Genomic DNA, 23,646 nt, shown 5'->3' on the forward strand with positions numbered 1-23,646 from the left:
GGGAAGAGGAGCGGAGAAGGAGGGCCCAAGAGAGGAGTCGCCTGCAAGATCAAGCGGGCCCCTCAGTAACAGGCCCTGGTGAACCTCCACCAGCTCCACAAGGGCCAAGCAACCAGCCAGAACAAGAGGTTGCATCTCTCCAAACAGGTGTGACCCAGCAGGTGCATGGTGAGAGAGCTGGGGCCACCAGAAAACGTGCTGCAACATCTAGGGTGATGACTGAGCAGGATACCACCACCAGAAGGAGAAACCCTGCATTTGTAGAGGCCGAAATGCGAATTCTCGTGCCCAGGGCACGCGAATGGATTGAATTGGCAGCCAGGAAGCCGGGTGCCAGTGCAAGGAGAAACCTTTGGGACAAGATCACAGAGGAAGTGAACCAGGTGTCACCAGTGGTCAGAACTTGGGACGCGGTGAAGAAAAGGTTAGTGTGTTTGTCAGGGCAATTTTTCAGCAGTCTCCAGCAGGAACTGAGGCCCTTATTCTAGTTCACTCTTTCTGGCCAAATATTTCTTAGATGGACAAAACCATGTGCACTGCAGGTGAGGCAGGTGTTACTTGTGCAGAGATAATCCGATTTGGGTGGGGTTTTACACCTGCCTCACCTGCAGTGCACATGGTTTTGTCCATCAAAGAATTATTTGGCCACACATGGCAAAAAAACATAAGATCACCCACACTAGGAAATGTCACGTAGCTAGGGGTACCACCTAGTCCCTTTAATTCCGGACACATATTAATTACACAGGTTCTGTGGCTGGCTGACTTCAAGACTCCACTTCACCTAATTTTAAACTGCCACAGAACCTGTGTAAGTAACATGTGTCCGGAATTAAAGGGACTAGGTGGTAACCCTACACGTAGCACAGTGGTGCACATATCTCATGGTGATATTTGTATTTTTAAACTTGTAGGTGGACTGACTTCAAAAGTGCCCTGAAGAGGAAGATGACTGACCAGTACAACCACAGCATGTCCACCGGGAGCGGTCCTATGCCTGACCATTTGGAGTTTACCCCCCTGGAGCTGGACTCCTGTGATGTCATCGATGTGGGGGAGATCAGGGGGATCTCCAATATGGACAGTGAGCTCCCGGCGGAGGTCTTTGCTGCTGCTTTTGATGGTAAGTCACAGTAATGCATTGTATTTAGAAAGATATTTTTTATTGCGTATGTGATGGTGACATTGTTTTCAATTCTTATCCTAGCAGAAGCAGAAAGTCAGGATGTACCGGCAGCATCTTCCTCTGCAGAGCCACAGGTGGAGCAGGTGGTCCAGCCTCCACCAAGACGTCGCCCCCAGCCCCAGCCACAGGAGACATGGAGTGAGAGCCTGTTGGTGACGCTGGACAGGATCGAGCAGCAAGGGGTGGATGCTGCGATCCGTCAGCAGCAGGTGGGGGATTTTCTGGCGGAGTGGAAGGCCACAAACCAGCTGCAGGTTGATGCGTTGAACCGCATTAATGACACTCTGGCGGCTGGCATGCTAAGCATTGCCCAACACCTCAGTCGCCAGAATGAACTTATTGCGGAGCAGCTGTCCACCGCAAGGTCCCTAAGGGACAATCCCCCATCTGCTGCCCCACCCCAAGCTGCTCCCCAACCTTCCACCTCGGCTGACCCTCCTGTGTCGACTAGGGGAAGACGCCGAAAGCCAGCTGAGCCAAAGGCCCCTGTCCCCAAGGCCCCATCTAAAAGGGGCAAAAAAGGGCCCAAATGAGACCTGGTTCACTTCCTCTGTGATTGGAGGCCAAAGGTTTAAATTGCACTGGACATCCGCTTCCTGAGTTGCCCATCAATCCATTTGCGTGCCATGGGCATGAAAGTTCGTATTTTGACCTCTACAAATGCAGGATATTTTTTTTTGGTGGTGTGTATCTTGCTTAGTATTCACCCTGGTTGTTGCAGTACGTATTCTGGTGTCCCCATTTCTTTCACCATTGCATTTGCAGGGTAACACATGTTTGGAGATATGCAACCTCTTGTTCTGGCTGTTTTATTATTTGTGTGTCTATTTTATTTGTTTATTTGATTTGTCACATTAAAGTGTCAAGCTGTGATGCTGAACAGCAAATAAATTTATTTTACAAATTAAAACAAAATTGTGGTATGTGTAATTTCTTGTGTGAAACAAATACTAGATTTATGTGTACTTACTGACCAGGGTATTTTTGAACATTTGTGGAAGTGTGGTGGAAGTTTCCCATGTGTAACCCTCTCCATGGCCATTCCCATGTTCCTATCCAACTTTTCCCTGCTAATTAGTTTGTGTCAGCACATGTGCAGAGCAACTTAATAGGTGAGAAAGCAGTTTGTGTGCAGGTGAGGTAGCTCCTACAGTAGTAGGTAAAAGCAGGTCCAGAACAATGCTTTCCTCATGGAGTGGGTGAGGCAGACAAACAAGGGTGAAAAGGTACATTTGTGTAGGAATGCATATGTGTCCTCCCTAAAAAAAGATGTGTGAATGGGCCAAACATGATAAATTAGCTTGTGAACAAACATGCATAACTTTTAAAATATATATGATTTGACAGTGTCATAAGCAGATGTAGGAATCCTTTGTTAGAGAGATGAGAGTGCAATAATGTGATTGGTGGCATCTTACATCCAGTGTAGTGAAATCCAAATCATAGCAGATGAGATAGTGGTACAGGTCATAATTTTGGGTACTTTACAAAGATTGTGTGGAAAATAGTGGTCATGGGCTTCAAACATTGCAGAAACATCCTTTGTAGGTGTTAGATGTGGTTTATGTTCTTGTATCCTAAATACAAAACCTATGTTAGTATTAGAGTGAACACGTTGACACATGTCGACTTGTGTAGATTGAGTGTGCTACTGCGTAAAGTCTATGAAAGCAGGTAGTGAATGTGTCTGTTTATCAAATACCTACCTTAGCGTATAAAAAGATTCTTACCTTAAATTAAACAAACCTTTAAATGTGGAGAAGTATAGAAACATAAGCTTCCAATGTGTTTGCGTGCTGCATGTGTGGCTTGCAGGCAGTGAAATCATGGTTTGGAGTTAATAGACTGCAGCATTGCTTATTACATTCAGGTGTATGTGTTTGAGTACTAATCAGCGTTAATTAGCCAACTCAGGCGCACGCTGGCAAGCGGTATCTGTAGGGGTGGTTTTAGCTGGCGGTTGGCGGCCGCCTGTTTTGTGTCCGAAACGAACGGTGCCTTAGTCGATCGTGCGGTAGTAGCACCGCTCATTTTTGGTGCACACCCCCGTGTACGCCCATATTTACGCCCATTTTCCCTCATTATTTCGGCCGCTCCCATCAACACGCCCCTATGCCGCCCCATTACCCGTACGCTCGCGTACAGGTTTTTTCGCACGTTGAGACACCGGCCGTAAGCGTTGTGGAGTGCTCGCGCCGGCGCATTAGCGTATTTGCACATGCGCAGATCGTGAAAAACCCCGGGACGTACGCGTACGGCCCGGCCGCTCCAACCAGAATAAGGCCCAGCATGTGGTATTATTTCCATATAAGAAAAGAAAAGCAATCTGCTCTTGTATATGGATGAAGCAGCTTAGTTCATAATATATCATTTGGTGTCATTTGAAAACAAAGCGCTGTGTTATTATTATCATCTTCCTGCTATAATCATGTATGCGTATGGAGATTGTAGTTATATATCTAGTGATTAGTACAAGAACATTCTTGTTTCTGGCAAATAAATCAGTCACTAATTGTGTCACCTGCTGCATCTCCTCCTGCAGCACCCTCCTGCTACCTGCAGCCACTATTACTGTCTGATTACTGATGCTGCCTCTCCTCCTGCTACCTGCAGCCACTATTACTGTCTGATTACTGATGCTGCCTCTCCTCCTGCAGCACCCTCCTGCTACCTGCATTCACTATTACTGTCTGATAACTGATGCTGCATCTCCTCCTGCAGCATCCTCCTGCTACCTACAGCCACTATTACGGTCTGATTTAGAGATGGGAAGCTCACAATCGAGCCGGCTTGAAGAGACGGTTCTTCTAAATGAGCCTAGAGATGTGAAGAATGAGCGGCGGTTCCTGGTGCGAGACGGTTCTGTACTGACAGGGATTGGAAAGAACGGTTTTGCTCCAGGAACCACTGCTCACTGCTCACTGATAAGCCACATGCCACTTTCTCAGTGAACTTAACAGTTAGCAGTGGTTCAGGAGCGAGACGGTTCTTTCCAATCCCTGTCAGTAGAGAATCATACTACCACTATTAACATAAATAATGAGCCAGTGAGCCATTTCAAAGAACTGGTTCTTTTCAGTGAGCTGAACCGTTCAGAGCTGCTCGCGGGAAAGAGCAGAGTTGCCCATCTCTAGTCTGATTACTCACTGATGCTGCATCTCCTCCTGCTACCTGCAGCCACTACTACTGTCTGATAACTGATGCTGTGGCCCCCTCCTGCAGAACCTTTCTGTTGCCTGTAGCCTCTATTACTGCCTGATGATGTGTCTCCTCCTGCAGAACCTTCCTGCTGCCTGTAGCCAATAATACTGTCTGGTCTTGTGTCTCCTCCTGCGTAACCTTCCTACTACCTGTAGCCACTATTACTGTCTGGTCTTGTGTCTCCTCCTGCAGAACCTTCCTGCTGCCTGTAGCCACTATTACTGTCTGGTCTTGTGTCTCCTCCTGCAGAACCTTCCTGCTGCTTGTAGCCACTATTACTGTCTGGTGTTGTCTTCTCCTGCAAAACCTTCCTGCTGTCTGTAGCCACTATTACTGTCTGGTCTTGTGTCTCCTCCTGCAGAACCTTCCTGCTGCCTGTAGCCAATAATACTGTCTGGTCTTGTGTCTCCTCCTGCGTAACCTTCCTACTACCTGTAGCCACTATTACTGTCTGGTCTTGTGTCTCCTCCTGCAGAACCTTCCTGCTGCCTGTAGCCACTATTTCTGTCTGGTCTTGTGTCTCCTCCTGCAGAACCTCCCTGCTGCTTGTAGCCTCTATTACTGTCTGGTGTTGTCTTCTCCTGCAAAACCTTCCTGCTGTCTGTAGCCACTATTACTGTCTGGTCTTGTGTCTCCTCCTGCAGAACCTTTCTGCTGTCTGTACCCACTATTACTGTCCGGTCTTGTGTCTCCTCCTGCAGAATCTTCCTGCTGCTTGTAGCCACTATTAATGTCTGGTGTTGTGTCTTCTCCTGCAAAACCTTCCTGCTGTCTGTAGCCACTATTACTGTCTGGTCTTGTGTCTCCTCCTGCAGAACCTTTCTGCTGTCTGTACCCACTATTACTGTCCGGTCTTGTGTCTCCTCATGCAGAACCTTCCTGCTGCTTGTAGCCACTATTAATGTCTGGTGTTGTGTCTTCTCCTGCAAAACCTTCCTGCTGTCTGTAGCCACTATTACTGTCTGGTCTTGTGTCTCCTCCTGCAGAACCTTTCTGCTGTCTGTACCCACTATTACTGTCCGGTCTTGTGTCTCCTCATGCAGAACCTTCCTGCTGCTTGTAGCCACTATTACTGTCTGGTGTTGTGTCTTCTCCTGCAGAACCTTCCTGCTGCTTGTAGCCACTATTACTGTCTGGTGTTGTGTCTTCTCCTGCAGAACCTTCCTGCTGCTTGTAGCCACTATTAGTGTCTGGTAAAGTTAGTGAAGCCCCGTGAAGTTAGTGCACTGTCCTTAGTTCAGCTTTGTGTAGCCCCAATTTATAACGCTGTCCACTTATGGGTCCTGGTTCAAGTATCCATGTAAAGAGGTTTACTCTCTTCCACAGCCCACAATGGGAAAAAAGAAGTGGGGGTGCTGTAGCGAAATGCGTAAGCCTAAGGCTACAGTACCCCACTTCTTCCCATTGTGGACTGTGGAAGAGAGTAAACCTCTTTACATGGATACCTGAACCAGGACCCATAAGGGCTATTTCACACACTCCGGCTCCTGCCGGGCGGCAAAACCCCACACGGCCAGGAAGCCATGCCGCACACAGCAGTTTACAATGGAGGGGATGGCCATAGACCAGCAGCCGTCCCTTCCAGTGGTGGGATATGGCTGCAACTGGGCGGCCGGGCAGTGGCCGTCCCATGTGAATGGACACAATTGTGTCCATTATTAACTACCGTGTGCGGCACGGCTTTTCGCCGTACGGGGTTTTGCCGCACGGTAGGAGCCGGAGTGTGTGAAATAGCCCTAAGTGGACAGCGTTATAAATCGGGGCTACACAAAGCTGAACTAAGAACAGTGCATGAACTTCACGGGGAACACTTCAATTGGGGCACGCAGCGGTGGCAGCTATCACAAATATGTGAGTTCACCAACAGCCCCCCCAATCACTTGCCCATTGGAGTCCAAAAGGAACAGGATCCTTACAAAGAAGGACTAGTGGGGTGCTTCTCCCTCATCCTCACCCAATTGAAAGGGAGATATAAATTAAGGCTTGCACCATCTTATACCAATCAAAGCTTCACTTGATGCATTATGTTTTATACTCATTCTTTTTAATTTGATTCTGTTTAATGTATTTTAACAGTTAATACATTGTTTCATTAAACTGTGTTATTTCCTTCCTCAAAAGCGCAGTTTAAAATCTGTTTTGTTCTCAGGGATTCAGCTGTAACTATAGAATGATAAATGGGTCCCTAGCAGAGGCATTCTCCATCTCAGAACTCAAGGCACACGAACCATGTTGGTTTTAGGGATATTCAGGCTTCAGTGCAGATCGTTATGTCAAAATAACTGAAGTACTAATTAAGGGGCCCCTTTATAAATGGTTGCATATTCAATGTGATCAGGGTGCAATATTACTTAGCACAGGCAGGGCCAGGGGTTCCTAAAGGTAGCCTGCCCCTGTGATGTGATCAGTGAGCGGCTGATTGGTCTGCATATGCTTGGTCAAAAATGACAGCACAGTGACCACTTCCAAGAAGACCCTCTGCCCGACCAGCTATGTGGTGTAGGCTTTCATATGGCGGTAGCTGTGGGGGCTAATATTGAGAATGCATCACATTTCAGATATTGGTAAATCGGGCAGCACTGCATCCATCATAGAAACCTATGGGGGGTGCAGTTGTGGGTGGTAATGCATGGATCGCAGCAAATATATCCAATACCTGCTGCCGTCCCTCCTTCATATATTTAGGGCTGGGTTGCCTACCTGACCGTCTCCTTCAGGAAGACAATGCTCTGTTCCTGGACTTCCCTGGTAATGTATGATTGCCATCACCTGTGGGGAGCTAGGTAATTGATAAGAAGGTGTTACCACAGGTGATGGCAATCCTACATTACCAGGGAAGTCCAGGAACAGAGCATTTTCTCCCTCATGGAGAGGGTCAGGTAGGCAACTCTGATTTAGAGGATACCTAACCTGATATTTGTGGCTAACCCCAGGGAAACAGCCACAAATATACAATAATAAATTGGGACCTTACGCTGAGAACTTATACAATATGAAGTAATCAAATACCGATTAATTTTGAATGAATGACTTGCTGCTCCCCTCCCCCCCCCCCCCCAGCCCCCACCCTCCCTAATATCTGAAACCTTGCCTCTCCCCCACCCTAACTTAGAGTTTAATGTTTTTGTGTTAATATATCTTTGAAGATATCAGAAAAGTTGAAAAAACTAAGGTTCTACCCACGGCAGGATGATACCTATGGTAGACACAGAGTCACAATATATGGTGATCTCATGACGCACCTAAAAATGACATGTGTTTAAAGAGAAACATCGAACTGAATGTATTACGGACATGTCTGCTCAAATAACATCTGTAATGCACAAAACTACATAAATGTATGTAAAACCAGATGTATCACTTCCTACCATTGTTACTGCTGATCACGGTTAATCAATGTTGATCACCCTGTTGTATTTCTAATACTTCTGCTGATGTAATTTGTCTATTTACGTGTGAACCTTAATAAACATAATTAAAAAAATAAATAAAAATTTGTGACCTTAGTCACCTGTGCACAAGCATGGCTATCACTTAAACCTGGATTGAGAATGAGAACACTGGTATTAGTGCTTGTATCTCTATTCCATACCTCCCAACATAACCCTCTCCAGGAGGAACACATTGCTCTGTTCCTGGACTTCCCTGGTAATGTATGATTGCCATCACCTGTGGTAAACGCCTTTCTTGTCAATTAACCTGTTCAACACAGGCGATGGTAATCATACAATAAGAGGAAAGTCCAGGAACAGAGCATTGTGTCCCTCCTGGAGAGGGGCATGCTGGGAGGTATGCTATTCCCATTCAGTGGATTGAAAGATTCCTGAACAAGATCCTGTGCTCCTATCAGTTCCTGAGCATTTGTCTGAGCCCCCGGCACCTCCCCACATCTGTATCCCTGCAGGATGGGAAATATCCTGATTGCTGGCAGAAAATGATGAATACCTGGCTTATACTATAAAGAAGAGTTATACATAGTTGTAAAATGGACCTTGAAAAAGCCGCTGAGGGCAGCGAAACGCGTAGGTGCACAAAAGTGACCTAAGATCACCCTACAGATTTGTGACAGCGGTATCTGAATCCCTTTCTGGACTCCACACAATCACTACCCAGGAAACAACCATCTCCAGTGGGACATTTGCCTCTCTCAGACACAGCCACCCCCGCCAGCAGGAGAAGCACCCTGGTCCTTCCACCCAATCCGAGGCACAAGAAATATTTTGGAGGTACGCCACCCCCTAAAAACAGCCCGGCAACATCAGTGAAGGTATCCCAGCGCTTCCCATCAGCGGGTGCAATTGTAACATCTGGCTGACCATTCATCATCTCCTGAGAGAGACCCATTCCTCAGACCAAGTGAATTGGCCCCCACTTTTCTCTGAGGCTCAACACCCCCTCTTTTCCCTGGAAATCTCTCCCCATCCAGGGACAACAAAAAGGCTTGTGGAACTACCCCAATCCATTCCAAAAACTGATTACAAACTAAGGATTCGGATTAGAAAAACCATAACGGACCAGACATTCACAAATCTAAGGTGACTATATCAACATAAGTGTCATTTTTTTGTTCTTGTTTTTATTTTATATTTTATATTCAAGTATATTTTAACAATAAATTGTAACGTTTTTTTCACCATACACCTGACCTTTTAAATTGTTATTAAAAAAAAAAAAAAAAAAACACATTATCCATAGCGCAGTCGACCACTTTCTTTGTTTCTGTATATTGTATTGGGGCTGACTCCCCCTTTTCTAGATTGCTGCTTATCAGACAAGCACACCCATACAGAAGCGCCTTTAGCGGATATTCTATATCTCTCCATTTCTAGAACATCCCCTCGTTTCAGTGTAACATTTTCTAGTATGCTATAGAGCAGGCATGTCCAAACTATGGCCCTCCAGCTCTTGTGAAACTACAAGTCCCAGCATGCCTTGCCACAGATGTGCTATTAAGGAATGCTAAAACTCTGGCAATGCATGCTGGGATGTGTAGTGTCACAACAGCTGGAGGGCCACAGTTTGGACATGCCTGCTATAGAGAAATGATAGACAGAATCTGGTACCTGTTGCCAACATCACCTCTTTTCATTTTTAGAATTGTTAGTAAATGTACCCATGAGTCTGACACTACAGTCCTTTCTCCCACAGGCAGACTTGTATCACACACACACAGCAGGGTTGTCAGGCTCCTCCCATGTGTATGAACAGGAAGCTCACAGAGATGAGCACTGACAGGATTGCTGCTCTGAGCTCTGATGCACTGACAGCACTGCCGCCCCGGGCTCTGACGCACTGCTGCCCCGGGCTCTGATGCACTGACCGCACTGCCACCCCAGGCTCTGATGCACTGACAGCACTGCCACCCCAGGCTCTGATGCACTGACAGCACTGCCTCCCCAGGCTCTGACAGCACTGCTGCTCTGGGCTCTGACAGCACTGCTGCCCCAGGCTCTGATGCACTGACAGCACTGCTGCCCCAGGCTCTGACGCACTGACAGCACTGCTGCCCCAGGCTCTGACGCACTGACAGCACTGCCGCCCCAGGCTCTGATGCACTGACAGCACTGCCGCCTCAGGCTCTGACGCACTGACAGCACTGCTGTCCTGGGCTCTGATGCACTGACAGCATTGTCGCCCCGGGCTCTGACGCACCAACAGCAGAAGATTTTGTAAATAGCACTTTTATGTACATCAGGGACGGGGAACCTTTTTTGTGCCAAGAGCCGTTTGTATTGGAAAAAAATCCTTCAGGGGCCATATGTAAAAATTTATCTTACAAATTCCCCTGCTGCAGCCGCCCCACAATCCGGCGGCTGCCGCTGAATAGGACTGAAAGTCTCCGGTTGCTGTTGATTAAGAGGAATCTCGCGAGAACTACCAAACTCTTGCGATAATTACCCTATACTTGACTCCCGGCAAAGCCGCCGGGCGGGTGGGAGGGCCACTCAGACCGGCTACGGGGAGTGCATACGGCCCCCGGGCCTGAGGTTCCCCACCACTGATGTACAGGGACAGTAAAAAATGATTTCCCCACTTCACTGTAGAGGGCTCTGGGGTGCGTTCTACTGCTCCAAATGAGTCAAAGTGTAACCTACAGGTAATCCAGATGATGCGCTAGTCATGTGTTATATATAAATACTGAGCAAGCTTATTACCCATTTATGTGCAGGTTACAGGACATTACTGTCACATCCACCATGGCGTTTGCCCAAAACCCCTGTGTAGTGCTCAGCCCTGGACCCTCTGGGTACACTAAAACCATGGCGCTCACCTCTGCTCATCTCTGGCTTCACAGGGGTACATATGGTCGCGCTGTCACCGCGTGGTGACACCGATGTGTTGTGCTCCAGTGTCATGCAGGATAGGTGTAGCATGCCGCCATGTGTGTTTGTGCCTGGCCAGCGTCTGTGCAAAGGCCGGTGCTTGGGCAGCTGCGTATCATCAGGGCCGGCTAGAATCTGTCGCCCTCTCTGGCGGGCGCCATCTTCTTGGTTTCCCCAGTCACTGCTGCACGGCTCCGCCTCACTCCCTGATTGCCTGACCAATCCCGGCACAGCTCACCTGGTAAGTACTGGCTGCTCAGGCTAGTCCGGCAGTCAGCACAATGATGTCCACCCTGCAGCATCATTGCTCCCATCTGGCTCTGTAGTACTCGCTGCGCTCCTGAGCTTACTCGCTCCAACCTGGCTCTGTAGTCCTCACTACAATCCGAGCTTCATCCTGAAGAGATCCTGCTGGCCGTTCACTGCTTCATGTACCATCGGACTCTGCTTACCGCCAATGTGGACAATGCAAGGTCAGGCTCTCTAAGGGGTCTCACCTTGCTACACTCCCGACGGTTACTTCCATGGTTACCTCTGGCAGCAGCCACGGTCTCACTCAGCAAAGGACAACTCTTCTTCATCATTCTTCATTTACCAATATTCTTCAAACAACCATCCAATCCTCCATTCTTCAAACAACCATCCAATCCTCCAATCCTCCATTCTTCAAACAACCATCCAATCCTCCAATCATTCAATCCTCCATTCTTCAAGCAACCATCCAATTCCCCAATCATTCAATCCTCCAATAAACCAATCTTCAACCAATCATCCAATCCCTCAATTTTCAACCAATCATCCAATCTCTCAATCTTCAACCAATCATCCAATCTCTCAATCTTCAACCAATCATCCAATCTCTCAATCTTCAACCAATCTCTCAATCTTCAACCAATCATCCAATCTCTCAATCTTCAATCATTTATCCAATCTTCCAATTTGCAATACAATCTTCATTCGTTCTCCAACCCATCCAATCTTCAATTCATTCTACAATCTAAAGCATGGGTCTTCAAACTGTGGCCCTCCAGATGTTGTGGAACTACATGTCCGAGCATGCCCTGACAGTTTTGGCATGCTCTTATAGGAAAAAATGTGGCAATGCATGATGGAACATGTAGTTTCACAACATCTGGAGGGCCACAGTTTGAAGACCCATGATCTAAAGACTTTTATTCAAGTTCCACTCTTCAATTATATTGCAATATTCTTCAAGGACCAAGCTTAATCATGTATTACAATAACTTACCCGACAATTGACTTTATATTTGCATATCTGCCATATACCATTTATCTCATCCTTATCACTGTTTGAAATATCCTCATTAAACCCATTATATTTTACTCTTATTGTTTTCTCTATTCTGTCGTGGATGCAACCTCCATACGTCAAGGCACCCAGCTTACGATATTCTCCAGCTGGTGCTACTCCAGATGTGGCAGTTTGTACTGACTCCATGGATCCAGCATCAGGTCCGGAAAAAGGCAGTGTTCCTGCACAACAACTTGCAGCTCGCCTGGATCGCCAGGAGGCTGCTCAGGAACAATTCTACCATGCCCTCCAGGGCCTGACTCAAAGACTGGACACTATTCAGACTACGTTGCAAAAAAGGTAAAGGACCTGCAGTTACATCTGCGCTACCATCTAGACCTATTTCTACCACAACAGGAGTTATGGCTCACCTTCAAATTCCTACTCCAGCTAAATTCGATGGGAACCCTAAGAATTGTAGGGGTTTCATCAACCAATGTGAAATTCACTTTGAATTACAATCTTCATATTTTCCCACAGAGAGGTCCAAAGTGGCCTATGTGATATCACTTCTTACTGGCTCCGCCCTTAAATTGGGCATCTCCCTTATGGGAAAAATCAGATCCTCTATTAGCAGACTATGCCCGGTTTATTTCAACTTTCAAAATCATCTTTGATGAACCTGGGCGTGTCAGTTCTGCCGCCACAGAAATTCTAAGACTACGTCAGGGATCCAGGACAGTGGGTCAATATTTCATTTACTTCAAAATCTTAGCTACAGAATTAGCATGGAATGAGGAGGCCTTTTTAGCAGCATTCATGAACGGACTCTCAGATAAAATCAAAGATGAACTTGCTGCTAAGGATTTACCTCCTAAACTAGAGGATCTCATCTCTTTATGCACAAAAATTGAACTAAGGCTTCGAGAGAGAAACCACGAGAAAAGCCGATCTGACCCAAAATCCATTTTTCTTGCTAACAAGCCACCCTCTTTATCTACGGAAGAACCTATGCAGGTTAACCGTTCTAAACTGACTCCAGCTGAGCGTAAACGTCGCCAAGTTGAACAACTTTGTTTATATTGTGCTGATCCCCAGCATTCCATCGATTCCTGCCCTAAGAAGCCGGGAAACGCCAGAACCTAACCTGTGCTAGAGAGGGCAGGTTAGGGGTAGTTTGTACCTCTCTAAACCCAAAAGATTGTATATTTAAAGTTGCCTTGCAGGTTAAACATCAACTCAGACATCTATCAGCTCTCCTTGATTCAGGAGCAGCCGAGAGCTTCATCACTGCTGATATCGTCAAGCATTGGCATCTGCCCACTACATCACTTCATTGCCCTGTTTATCTTACAGCAGTGGATGGAAGTCATATTCTGGGAGAGACTGTCACTCACAAAACCCAACCTTTAACCCTGCAAATTGTACTACATACAGAAAAAATACAATTCTTTGTGATTCCCAAATCCTCATACCCATTGATCCTGGGCCTTCCCTGGTTAAGGATCCATAAACCCAATATCAATTGGGCAACCTCTCAAATTCAAGCATGGAGCACTCATTGCACGAATACATGTTTCAACTCCTTAATACCTATTCGACAAATTTCTTTTCAAATACCAGAAGAATTGTGTAATCAGAATCAAGGCTTATCTGATGCCTTGTCTAAACAGGCCATTAAAGAACCGCCTTCTCATCATTTACGGGACAATTCTATCAACTCAGTTCCAGCTAAAGTGGAGGCTATTCAGGCCTGGTCTCGTCCTCATACTCTTCAAGGGATTCAAAGATTCCTGGGTTTCGCAAACTACTACAGGAAATTTATTAAAGACTTTTCCACCATTGTTGCTCCTATAACTGCTCTCATTCGCAAAGGTGCAAAAAATCCCAAATGGGATACTGAAGCCTCTAATGGCTTTTTGTTACTTAAAGAGAAACTCATCTCAGCACCGGTGTTAACTAAACCAAATGCCTCTTTACCCTTTACTCTCGAGGTTGATACTTCTCCCATTGGTGTTGGTGCAGTTCTGTCCCAGGTGAGAGCTGATGGACAGTTGCATCCATGTGGATTCTTCTTTAAAAAATTCTCCCCAGTCGAACAGAATTATACTATAAGGGACCAAGAATTGTTAGCGATTAAAATGGGTTAGAGAAATGGCAGTATCTGTTAGAAGGGGCAGTTCATGTGGTTAAAATTGTTGTCGATCATAAAAAATTGTTGCGTTTAAAAAGTGCTCAATGTCTTAATCCCCGTCGAAATAGATGGGCAGTGTCCTTTTTAAAATGTAATTTCAGATTATCTGGAGTAAAAAATCAAAAGATGAAGGCCTTGACTAGATCGTGGGAGACTGAAGTGGAAACAAAGTTTTGTGGCGAAGGTCCAATTGTCGATCCAATGGTTCTTGCGGCAACCAAGGTGCGAGTTTCAGTTCCACCAGGTAAAATGTTTGTCAAGGCCAAATCAAGACACCGGATTCTTCGTTGGGTCCATGACTCTAAGTTTGCTGGCCATCCAGGGGTGCAGAAAACCTACGAATTCACGTCTGTATTGGTGGCCAGATCTGATGCCTTGTCTAAACAGGCCATTAAAGAACCGCCTTCTCATCATTTACGGGACAATTCTATCAACTCAGTTCCAGCTAAAGTGGAGGCTATTCAGGCCTGGTCTCGTCCTCATACTCTTCAAGGGATTCAAAGATTCCTGGGTTTCGCAAACTACTACAGGAAATTTATTAAAGACTTTTCCACCATTGTTGCCCCTATAACTGCTCTCATTCGCAAAGGTGCAAAAAATCCCAAATGGGATACTGAAGCCTCTAATGGCTTTTTGTTATTTAAAGAGAAACTCATCTCAGCACCGGTGTTAACTAAACCAAATGCCTCTTTACCCTTTACTCTCGAGGTTGATACTTCTCCCATTGGTGTTGGTGCAGTTCTGTCCCAGGTGAGAGCTGATGGACAGTTGCATCCATGTGGATTCTTCTTTAAAAAATTCTCCCCAGTCGAACAGAATTATACTATAAGGGACCAAGAATTGTTAGCGATTAAAATGGGTTAGAGAAATGGCAGTATCTGTTAGAAGGGGCAGTTCATGTGGTTAAAATTGTTGTCGATCATAAAAAATTGTTGCGTTTAAAAAGTGCTCAATGTCTTAATCCCCGTCGAAATAGATGGGCAGTGTCCTTTTCAAAATGTAATTTCAGATTATCTGGAGTAAAAAATCAAAAGATGAAGGCCTTGACTAGATCGTGGGAGACTGAAGTGGAAACAAAGTTTTGTGGCGAAGGTCCAATTGTCGATCCAATGGTTCTTGCGGCAACCAAGGTGCGAGTTTCAGTTCCAGCAGGTAAAATGTTTGTCAAGGCCAAATCAAGACACCGGATTCTTCGTTGGGTCCATGACTCTAAGTTTGCTGGCCATCCAGGGGTGCAGAAAACCTACGAATTCACGTCTGTATTGGTGGCCAGATCTGAGGAAGGATATTCAAAACTATGTGGCTTCCTGTCCTCTTTGCGTTCCACCCAAGGTTCCCAGTCATGCTCCAGTAGATTCATTGAGACCATTATTTTTTCCAAAAAAAAACCCCTGGTCTCATCTATCGATGGACTTTACACCTCTGCAAGGTTTAAATTCAGTCCCCAAATCAGCTGAATTACTCAGTAAATTTTTTTTTAGGATCCATGGATTACCTGAGGAGATTATATCTGATCAAGGTGTACTATTTGTAATAAAATTTTTGCAAGCTCTATGTAAGGTTCCCAAAGTACATTGTAAAATCAGTACAGCATATTACTCTCTGTCCAATGGTCTAATGGAGAAGATCAAGCAGGACGTGGAGACTTTCCTTTGTTTACATGTCTTTTCCTTCCAAGATGATTGGGTGGGGGAATTGCCATATATCGAGTTCTGGTACAACGACCAATACCATATGTCTTCTCCTTCAAATCCTTTCTTTGTTAATTGTGGCTCCTAGGGTTCCTGAGTTCCAGCAAGTACCTGTCACATCTGTACCGGCAGTAACTTTATCTCTTCAGCAGCTTAGACAGCATTAAAGGAGAAACAGGAACTCACTGATAAAAGCCTCACAAAGGTATAAAAAGGTTGTTGATTGGAGAGGAAGACCTGCTTCTACTTTGAAAGGAGGTAACAAGGTATGGCTGTCTACCAGAAGTTCTCGTCTACGTGTTCCTTTAGTGAAGTTTGCATCTTGTTTCATTTGGTTATTCCTGATAACTCAAATTCTCAACTCAGTTATCTGCAAAGTAAAATTATCAAGTTATCTACGGATTCCTAATTCTTTTCATGTGTCATTATTAAAATCGTGTATGCTAAACAAATCCTCTCATGCCATACCTGAATTTCCTGAAGTTTCTATCCATAGGGGCATTAAGTACGAAGTGGATTACGTCCTGGACTCTCGCACCCGGTACAAAAACTTACAGTATTCCGTCTACTGGAGAAACTATGGACCGGAAAAAAGATCCTGGACTTGTGCCTCTGAGGTACATGCTCCCAATGTGGTGAAAAATCTTCACAGGAAATTCCCAAGTAAGCCTAGAGACTGTCCTGGGGCCACTCGTAAAAGGGGGGGGGGGTACTGTCACATCCACCATGGCGTTTGCCCAAAACCCCTGTGTAGTGCTCAGCCCTGGACCCTCTGGGTACACTAAAACCATGGCGCTCACCTCTGCTCATATCTCTGGCTTCACAGGGGTACATATGGTCGCGCTGTCACCGCGTGGTGACACCGGCGTGTTGTGCTCCAGTGTCATGCAGGATAGGTGTAGCATGCCGCCATGTGTGTTTGTGCCTTGTCAGCGTCTGTGTAAAGGCCGGTGCTTGGGCAGCTGCGTATCATCAGGGCCGGCTAGAATCTGTCACCCTCTCTGGCGGGCGCCATCTTCTTGGTTTCCCCAGTCACTCCTGCACAGCTCCGCCTCACTCCCTGATTGCCTGACCAATCCCGGCACAGCTTACCTGGTAAGTACTGGCTGCTCAGGCTAGTCCGGCAGTCAGTACAATGATGTCCACCCTGCAGCATCATTGCTCCCATCTGGCTCTGTAGCACTCGCTGCGCTCCTGAGCTTACTCGCTCCAACCTGGCTCTGTAGTCCTCACTACAATCCGAGCTTCATCCTGAAGAGATCCTGCTGGCCGTTCACTGCTTCATGTACCATCGGACTCTGCTTACCGCAAATGTGGACAATGCAAGGTCAGGCTCTCTAAGGGGTCTCACCTTGCTACACTCCCGACGGTTACTTCCATGGTTACCTCTGGCAGCAGCCACGGTCTCACTCAGCAAAGGACAACTCTTCTTCATCATTCTTCATTTACCAATATTCTTCAAACAACCATCCAATCCTCCAATCCTCTATTCTTCAAACAACCATCCAATCCTCCATTCTTCAAACAACCATCCAATCCTCCATTCTTCAATCAACCATCCAATCCTCCATTCTTCAAACAACCATCCAATCCTCCAATCATCCAATCCTCCATTCTTCAAACAACCATCCAATCATCCAATCCTCCATTCTTCAAACAACCATCCAATCCTCCAATCATCCAATCCTCCATTCTTCAAACAACCATCCAATCATCCAATCCTCCATTCTTCAAACAACCATCCAATCCTCCAATCATCCAATCCTCCATTCTTCAAACAACCATCCAATCCTCCAATCATCCAATCCTCCATTCTTCAAACAACCATCCAATCCTCCAATCATCCAATCCCCCATTCTTCAAGCAACCATCCAATTCTCCAATCATTCAATACTCCAATCATCCAATCTCTCAATCTTCAACCAATCATCCAATCTCTCAATCTTCAACCAATCATCCAATCTCTCAATCTTTAACCAATCATCCAATATCTCAATCTTCAATTCCTTCTACAATCTAAAGACTTTTATTCAAGTTCCACTCTTCAATTATATTGCAATATTCTTCAAGGACCAAGCTTCATCATGTATTACAATAACTTACCCTGACAATTGACTTTATATTTGCATATCTGCCATATACCATTCATCTCATCATTATCACTGTTTGCAATGTCCTCATTAAACCCATTATATTTTACTCTTATTGTTTTCTCTATTCTGTCGTGGATGCAACCTCCATACGTCAAGGCACCCAGCTTACGATATTCTCCAGCTGGTGCTACTTCAGACGTGACAATTACAATGTCTAAGCCTATGGAACATTTATATCGCCAACTTTCAGTGACTTTATGAAATAAACATTTTTATTTAACAAATCACTACAACATCGTTAGAATAACCTGTAGTACAACTTGTTACATTCAGAGCTATAGAACGCGCTCCAGAGCCCTCTGACATGGGTAACTTATTTCTGCTACAGTAACCCTGTATCTGTACATGTGTGGAAGGGCTTCTTATCACTGGGACACTATTCAGTAGTCTCCACACCTGGACGTGGCTCATTAGTCACCTGATCGGTCACTAGCCCAGGCCCCAATCCCTACATATGTTATACACATTACGGAGGTTATTCTGATCGGTGCGGCCAAACGTGCGTACGTTCCATATTAGCGTACGCTCTCCGTACACGGCCGTTGAGGTTAAGTCCACCCACAAATCAGCCGCATACGTACGACCAGAAACAACGTCGAAGGGGAGTGGCGTACAATTGAGCGTACGCCAACGTACACTGACGGATCAGCCCTTAGACTCCGACAACTGGCGTACAACAGAGCGTACGCCACCGTTTACGGACGTCTCTCGTCCGTCTTCCCGCCGACTTCTTGCGGAAATCTGAGCGTACGCCAGCTTGCACGGACGGGTCGCTATTGTTTTCAATGGAAAACTCAGCTTATGTCACCGCTCGTGAGAGTGAGCGTACGTCCGTGTACGCTGGCATACCCTTCACATGTATGGCCCTGCAAATCTTGCCTTTCAACTATAATTAAGAAAATTAATTAATTGATTGAATTAATTAATGTGCAAAATAGTGGGCATGGGCTTAAAACATTGCTGAAACATCCTTTGTAGGTGTTAGATGTGGTTTATGTTATTGTATCATAAATACAAAACCTATGTTTGTATTAGAGTGAACACGTTGACACATGTCGACTTGTGTAGATTGAGTGTGCTACTGTGTAAAGTCTATGAAAGCACGTAGTGAATGTGTATAACTGTTTAACAAATACCTACCTTAGCATATATAAGCAGGTCTTAAAAAGATTCTTACCTTAAATTAAACAAACCTTTAAATGTAGAGAAGTATAGAAAGATAAGCTTCCAATGTGTTTGAGTGCTGTGTGTGGCTTGCAGGTAGTGAAATCATGGTTTGGACTTAATAGACTGCAGCATTGCTTATTACATTCAGGTGTTTGCGTAGTAATCAGCGTTAATTAGCAAACCCAGGCGCACGCAGGCATGCGGTATCTGTAGGGGTGGTCTGAGGTGGCGGTTGGCGGCCGCCTGTTTTGTGTCCGAAATGAACGGTGCTTTAGGCGATCGTGCGGTAGTAGCACCGTTCATTTTTGGTGCACACCCCCGTGTACGCCCATATTTACGCCCATTTTCCCTCATTATTTCGGCCGCTCCCCTCATCACGCCCCTATGCCGCCCCCAATGCCCGTACTCTCGCGTACAGGTTTTTTCGCACGGAGAGACCCGTCCGTAAGCGTTGTGGAGTGTTCGCGCCTGCGCATTGGCGATTGTACGCATGCGCAGATCATTAAAAACCCCGGAACGTACGCGTACGGCCCGGCCGCACCAACCAGAATAAGGCCCTACATGTATTCTGTCATCATATGTAATCCCATTACACCCTTCCATCATACCCCATGTCATCCAGTGGTCCCCTCCCGATTTATCAGTCCTTCCCTACATGTTCCTGTGTGACCAGATTAAATCCCTATTACTCAGCCCAGAGTCACTCAGGTCACGCAGGAGAGCGGCAGCAGGAGGAAGGTGTATCACCTCCGCCTCCTCCTTCCCTACATGTTCCTGTGTGGCCGGATATATCCCTATTACTCAGCCCAGAGTCACTCAGGTATAAGCAGGAGAACGGCAGCAGCCAGAGTCTCAGGTGGAACAAGGCAGCTGGAGATGGAACTCAGGAAATTATTATTAAAATTTAATCATAATAAAAATCATAAAACATAAATCCAGACATTTTATTGCAGATATGATTTGATCGAAATTAGACAAAAAAAATGGAGCTAAAAAATTATATGAAAAAAGGACTAAGCATAAAGCTGAAATCCCGACACCTTATTGCAGATCTGATGTGAGCGAGAATCCCAGGGACAGTCTGTGATAGAGGCCGGTAACTATACATTGTACACATAAAGGGAACCGGTCATACAGCCAACGTAACTCACATAAAGGGAACCGGTCATACAGCCAACATAACACACATAAAGGGAACCGGTCACACAGCTAATGCATACTTGCCTACTTTTGAAAACTAGTTTCAGGGAGATTACAGTCGGTAGTAAAATTTTGCACAGCGCCCCATTGAGGGGGTGTGTCATGCTCCACCCAAAGGGTGTGTCCATATATGGAGAGATTGTGAACGTGGCCCCTAGAAGCGTGGGTGTGTACTGCTACATCTGAGAGGAATCTTCTAAAATGACTTATATCCAAATGTAGATGAGCCCAAAGCAGTTAAGACAGAGCTACTATACCTGGTAATGTTCTAGGAAATGGTGCTGATGATTCAATGTATCTATCTCTCATTCCTTTTTCCCAAAAAAATGTAACAGTGTAATGTGGGCTAGGTGACATGAGGGAGATTGCTAGACTAATGAGGGAGAGAGGGAGATTGCTGCTATTTCAGGGAGTCTCCTGCAGAATGCAAGAGAGGAGGTAACTATGAGCTAATGTAATACACACAGCTCAGCAATTCTAATATAGGCGCAGATGTGTGTAATGTATATATCACCCATTACAGGATAACCGCGCCCACAGTAATACCCAGAAGTGGCTCCAGGGGGTGGGGCTGCAGCACAGTTCAAAATTCAAATAGGGTAGCCACACCCACTGCCATTCCACACTGACTCATTGGCAGTTGGTGTCTCACCCCTATTTGAATTTTGAACTGTGCTGCAGCCGCCACCTCTGGATCCACCACTGGTGATATCCTTAACCAAATATGTGCTATAATGACTCTATGTCAGACATGTGGGATCCCCCTGTTACCCCAACACCCTGTATAGACCCCGGAGATTCTCCCTCCAGGTGCAGAGGATGGATAACAGAGAGGCTGCTCTGTCCCTGTACTGGGTACAACACAGAGCACATGATTGGCAGATTAATATATAAGCCCAGACCCCACCTGGCAGGTTGACATCAACATCCAACCAATCAGCTGCCAGCTGCACTTGCACAAACTGACTGCATATGAAATTCACCATGACTTAGAAATTACCCAGAATCCTTTGCATCTGGAAGATTCAGCAGAGGTAACGGTGAGCGACAATAGTGTAGGGCCCTACCTCTATCATACACTGGGGGGGGGGGGTTGTGGGAGGAGTTATCATGTACAGGGAGATATATAACCTACATATCACAGGGGGCCCAGGTCACTGGCTGCACATAACCGGAGTTACTGTATATGACAGGTTCCCTGTATGTTATACGGCCTCAGATGTACACAGAACAAGCAGAAGACAAGCAGGGGGATGGGTGGGAATCTGTCCTGGTCTATGGCAGCAGCAGCTCTCAGCATCTCTCCTCTGTGCGGCTCCTTCATCTACAATGACAAAGAATCCAATGTCATAGTCACAGAAGAGGCCGGAATAGTGATGTCAATATAAAATAAATTGTGTTACTGTGACTGAATTCTGCGCTGAGGCGGCTATGTGGAGTTTTTGAAATTCGTTCGGGTTATCACCAAGAAACCATCAGCCGTGCAAACAGAAAAAAATTGTGAATAACAAAAACAATCATAAACGCTAATAATCTAATTGTGCTAAAGTACAATTCAATGTGCACTAAGAAAATGTACAATAATTGGGAAACTGGACACTTTCCTTATACTGTATGTATCCAAAAATAGAGAAAGAACAATCCTTGGGTCCTGTTAAGGATATGTATTCTTCATGGAATGATGTAATGTTCTCCAATGGATATTCCAAAGTGATCCAAAGTGATGTGGTTGTCTAAGTTGAGATAAAGCAGTTGTGCCCCACTCACACAGGAAAGGTAGGTAAAATATATTAAATGGTAACTTTGCTTTCGTGATTCAGAAAGGGAGTACCAGCACTCACTTAGATACAAGATGGACCCCACCCACGAAGGTTTCTTTATGGTCCCCTCAAATGTTAATAATGGCGTACCCAACTCACTATTAGAGAAAATGTAGAGTTCTCATAAAGGTATCTTTTTATCGAGCCACCACAGGTAAGTATGTTCATGAAATATAATTAAAATATATATCAGTAGGTTTTGGCCACAAAAGTGCGTACTACCACTTTTCTCTAATAGTGAGTGGGGTACGCCATTATTAACATTTGAGGGGACCATAAAGAAACCTTTCTGGGTGGAGTCCATCTTGTATCTAAGTGAGTGCTGGTACGCCCTTTCTGAATCACAAAAGCAAAGATACTATTCAACATATTTTACCTACCGTTCCTGTGTAAGTGGGGTACAATTGTAAATTTGTACAATTAGATTATTAGCGTTTATGATTGTTTTCATTATTCACAATTTTTTTCAGTGATGTCAATATATCTGATCATTATCTGTATAACATGGGTCCCTCATATACTTATCAGCTGTGACCTCACCTATCTCTGGTTATATAATATACACACAGGATACTGTAACATGTATGTGAAATTACAGGAGGAGCCTTCAACTCTTCTGTCACAGACAGGCAGATATAAGTACGGACACTGACAGGTGAGGAGGACGCTCAGCTGCAGGTATACAGTATACGGACTGCGCCCATCTCACTGACACCTATATAGCAGATGGTGATATGTGCAGTCTTATACAGCAGATATCTATCACTCTGTCCCTGTCACAGCAATATACATCCAGATATAAGTACAGAGACTGACAGGTGAGGAGGACGCTCAGCTGCAGGTATACTGTATACAGACTGCACCCACCTCACTGACACCTATATAGCAGATGGTGATATGTGCGGTCTCTTACACAGCGGATATCTATCACTCTGTCCCTGTCACAGCAATATACATCCAGATATAGTGGTCACTGGCTGCTAATATATAACTCAGACACTTGTTGTTCTGCTGTCAGACCAGTAACTGATACAGAGACATCTACAGATAATAACACCTCTGTATATAATATATACTCCTAATAACACAGATGTACATGTGATACCCCGCCTGTATCACATCCCTACATCCCTGCCCCCATACATTACACCCACAGTACTGTATTACTCCAATAACTCCATTATATCCAGGTGTGAGGCCGTCGCATACTCAGTACTTACACTCAGGCTTTCTCTGCAGTGTTGGTGTCATCAGAGGACGTGTCTGCGGCTGTGAGGAGATAACACTATCGTTATAATACACTATATACACCCCACAGATACAGCAGCCCCCTCACACCCACTGTACAGTGATTACACTATATATACCCCACAGACACAACCAAGCCAGTATGTTTTTCACTTGTTTCTTCTGAAAATAAAGGTTGGTTATATAGGTAGGAGGTCCCTCAATATTGGAT

The 23,646-nt window shown here is 45.4% G+C and overlaps 2 protein-coding genes across 4 annotated transcripts in view; both read right to left on the reverse strand.

Moving 5' to 3' along the window:
• Positions 1-23,646, reverse strand: part of LOC146036342 (putative HLA class I histocompatibility antigen, alpha chain H) — a 405,284-nt gene that overhangs the window by 161,683 nt on the left and 219,955 nt on the right. The window lies entirely within an intron of this gene.
• LOC146036344 (putative HLA class I histocompatibility antigen, alpha chain H) overlaps positions 20,098-23,646 on the reverse strand; it is a 223,387-nt gene continuing 219,838 nt past the window's right edge. For both annotated transcript variants that reach the window (XM_083160300.1, XM_083160301.1), the window contains exons 7-8: positions 23,408-23,456; positions 20,098-21,691 (exon numbers count right to left, since the gene is read on the reverse strand). In XM_083160300.1, the coding sequence (XP_083016426.1) occupies positions 23,410-23,456 (47 nt within the window). In that variant the 3' untranslated portion in view covers positions 20,098-21,691; positions 23,408-23,409. The remainder of the gene's footprint in view (positions 21,692-23,407; positions 23,457-23,646) is intronic.

The sequence above is a fragment of the Crinia signifera genome, chromosome 9 (genome assembly GCF_055691185.1).
Source record: "Crinia signifera chromosome 9, ASM5569118v1, whole genome shotgun sequence".
Taxonomy (NCBI): Eukaryota; Metazoa; Chordata; class Amphibia; order Anura; family Myobatrachidae; genus Crinia; species Crinia signifera.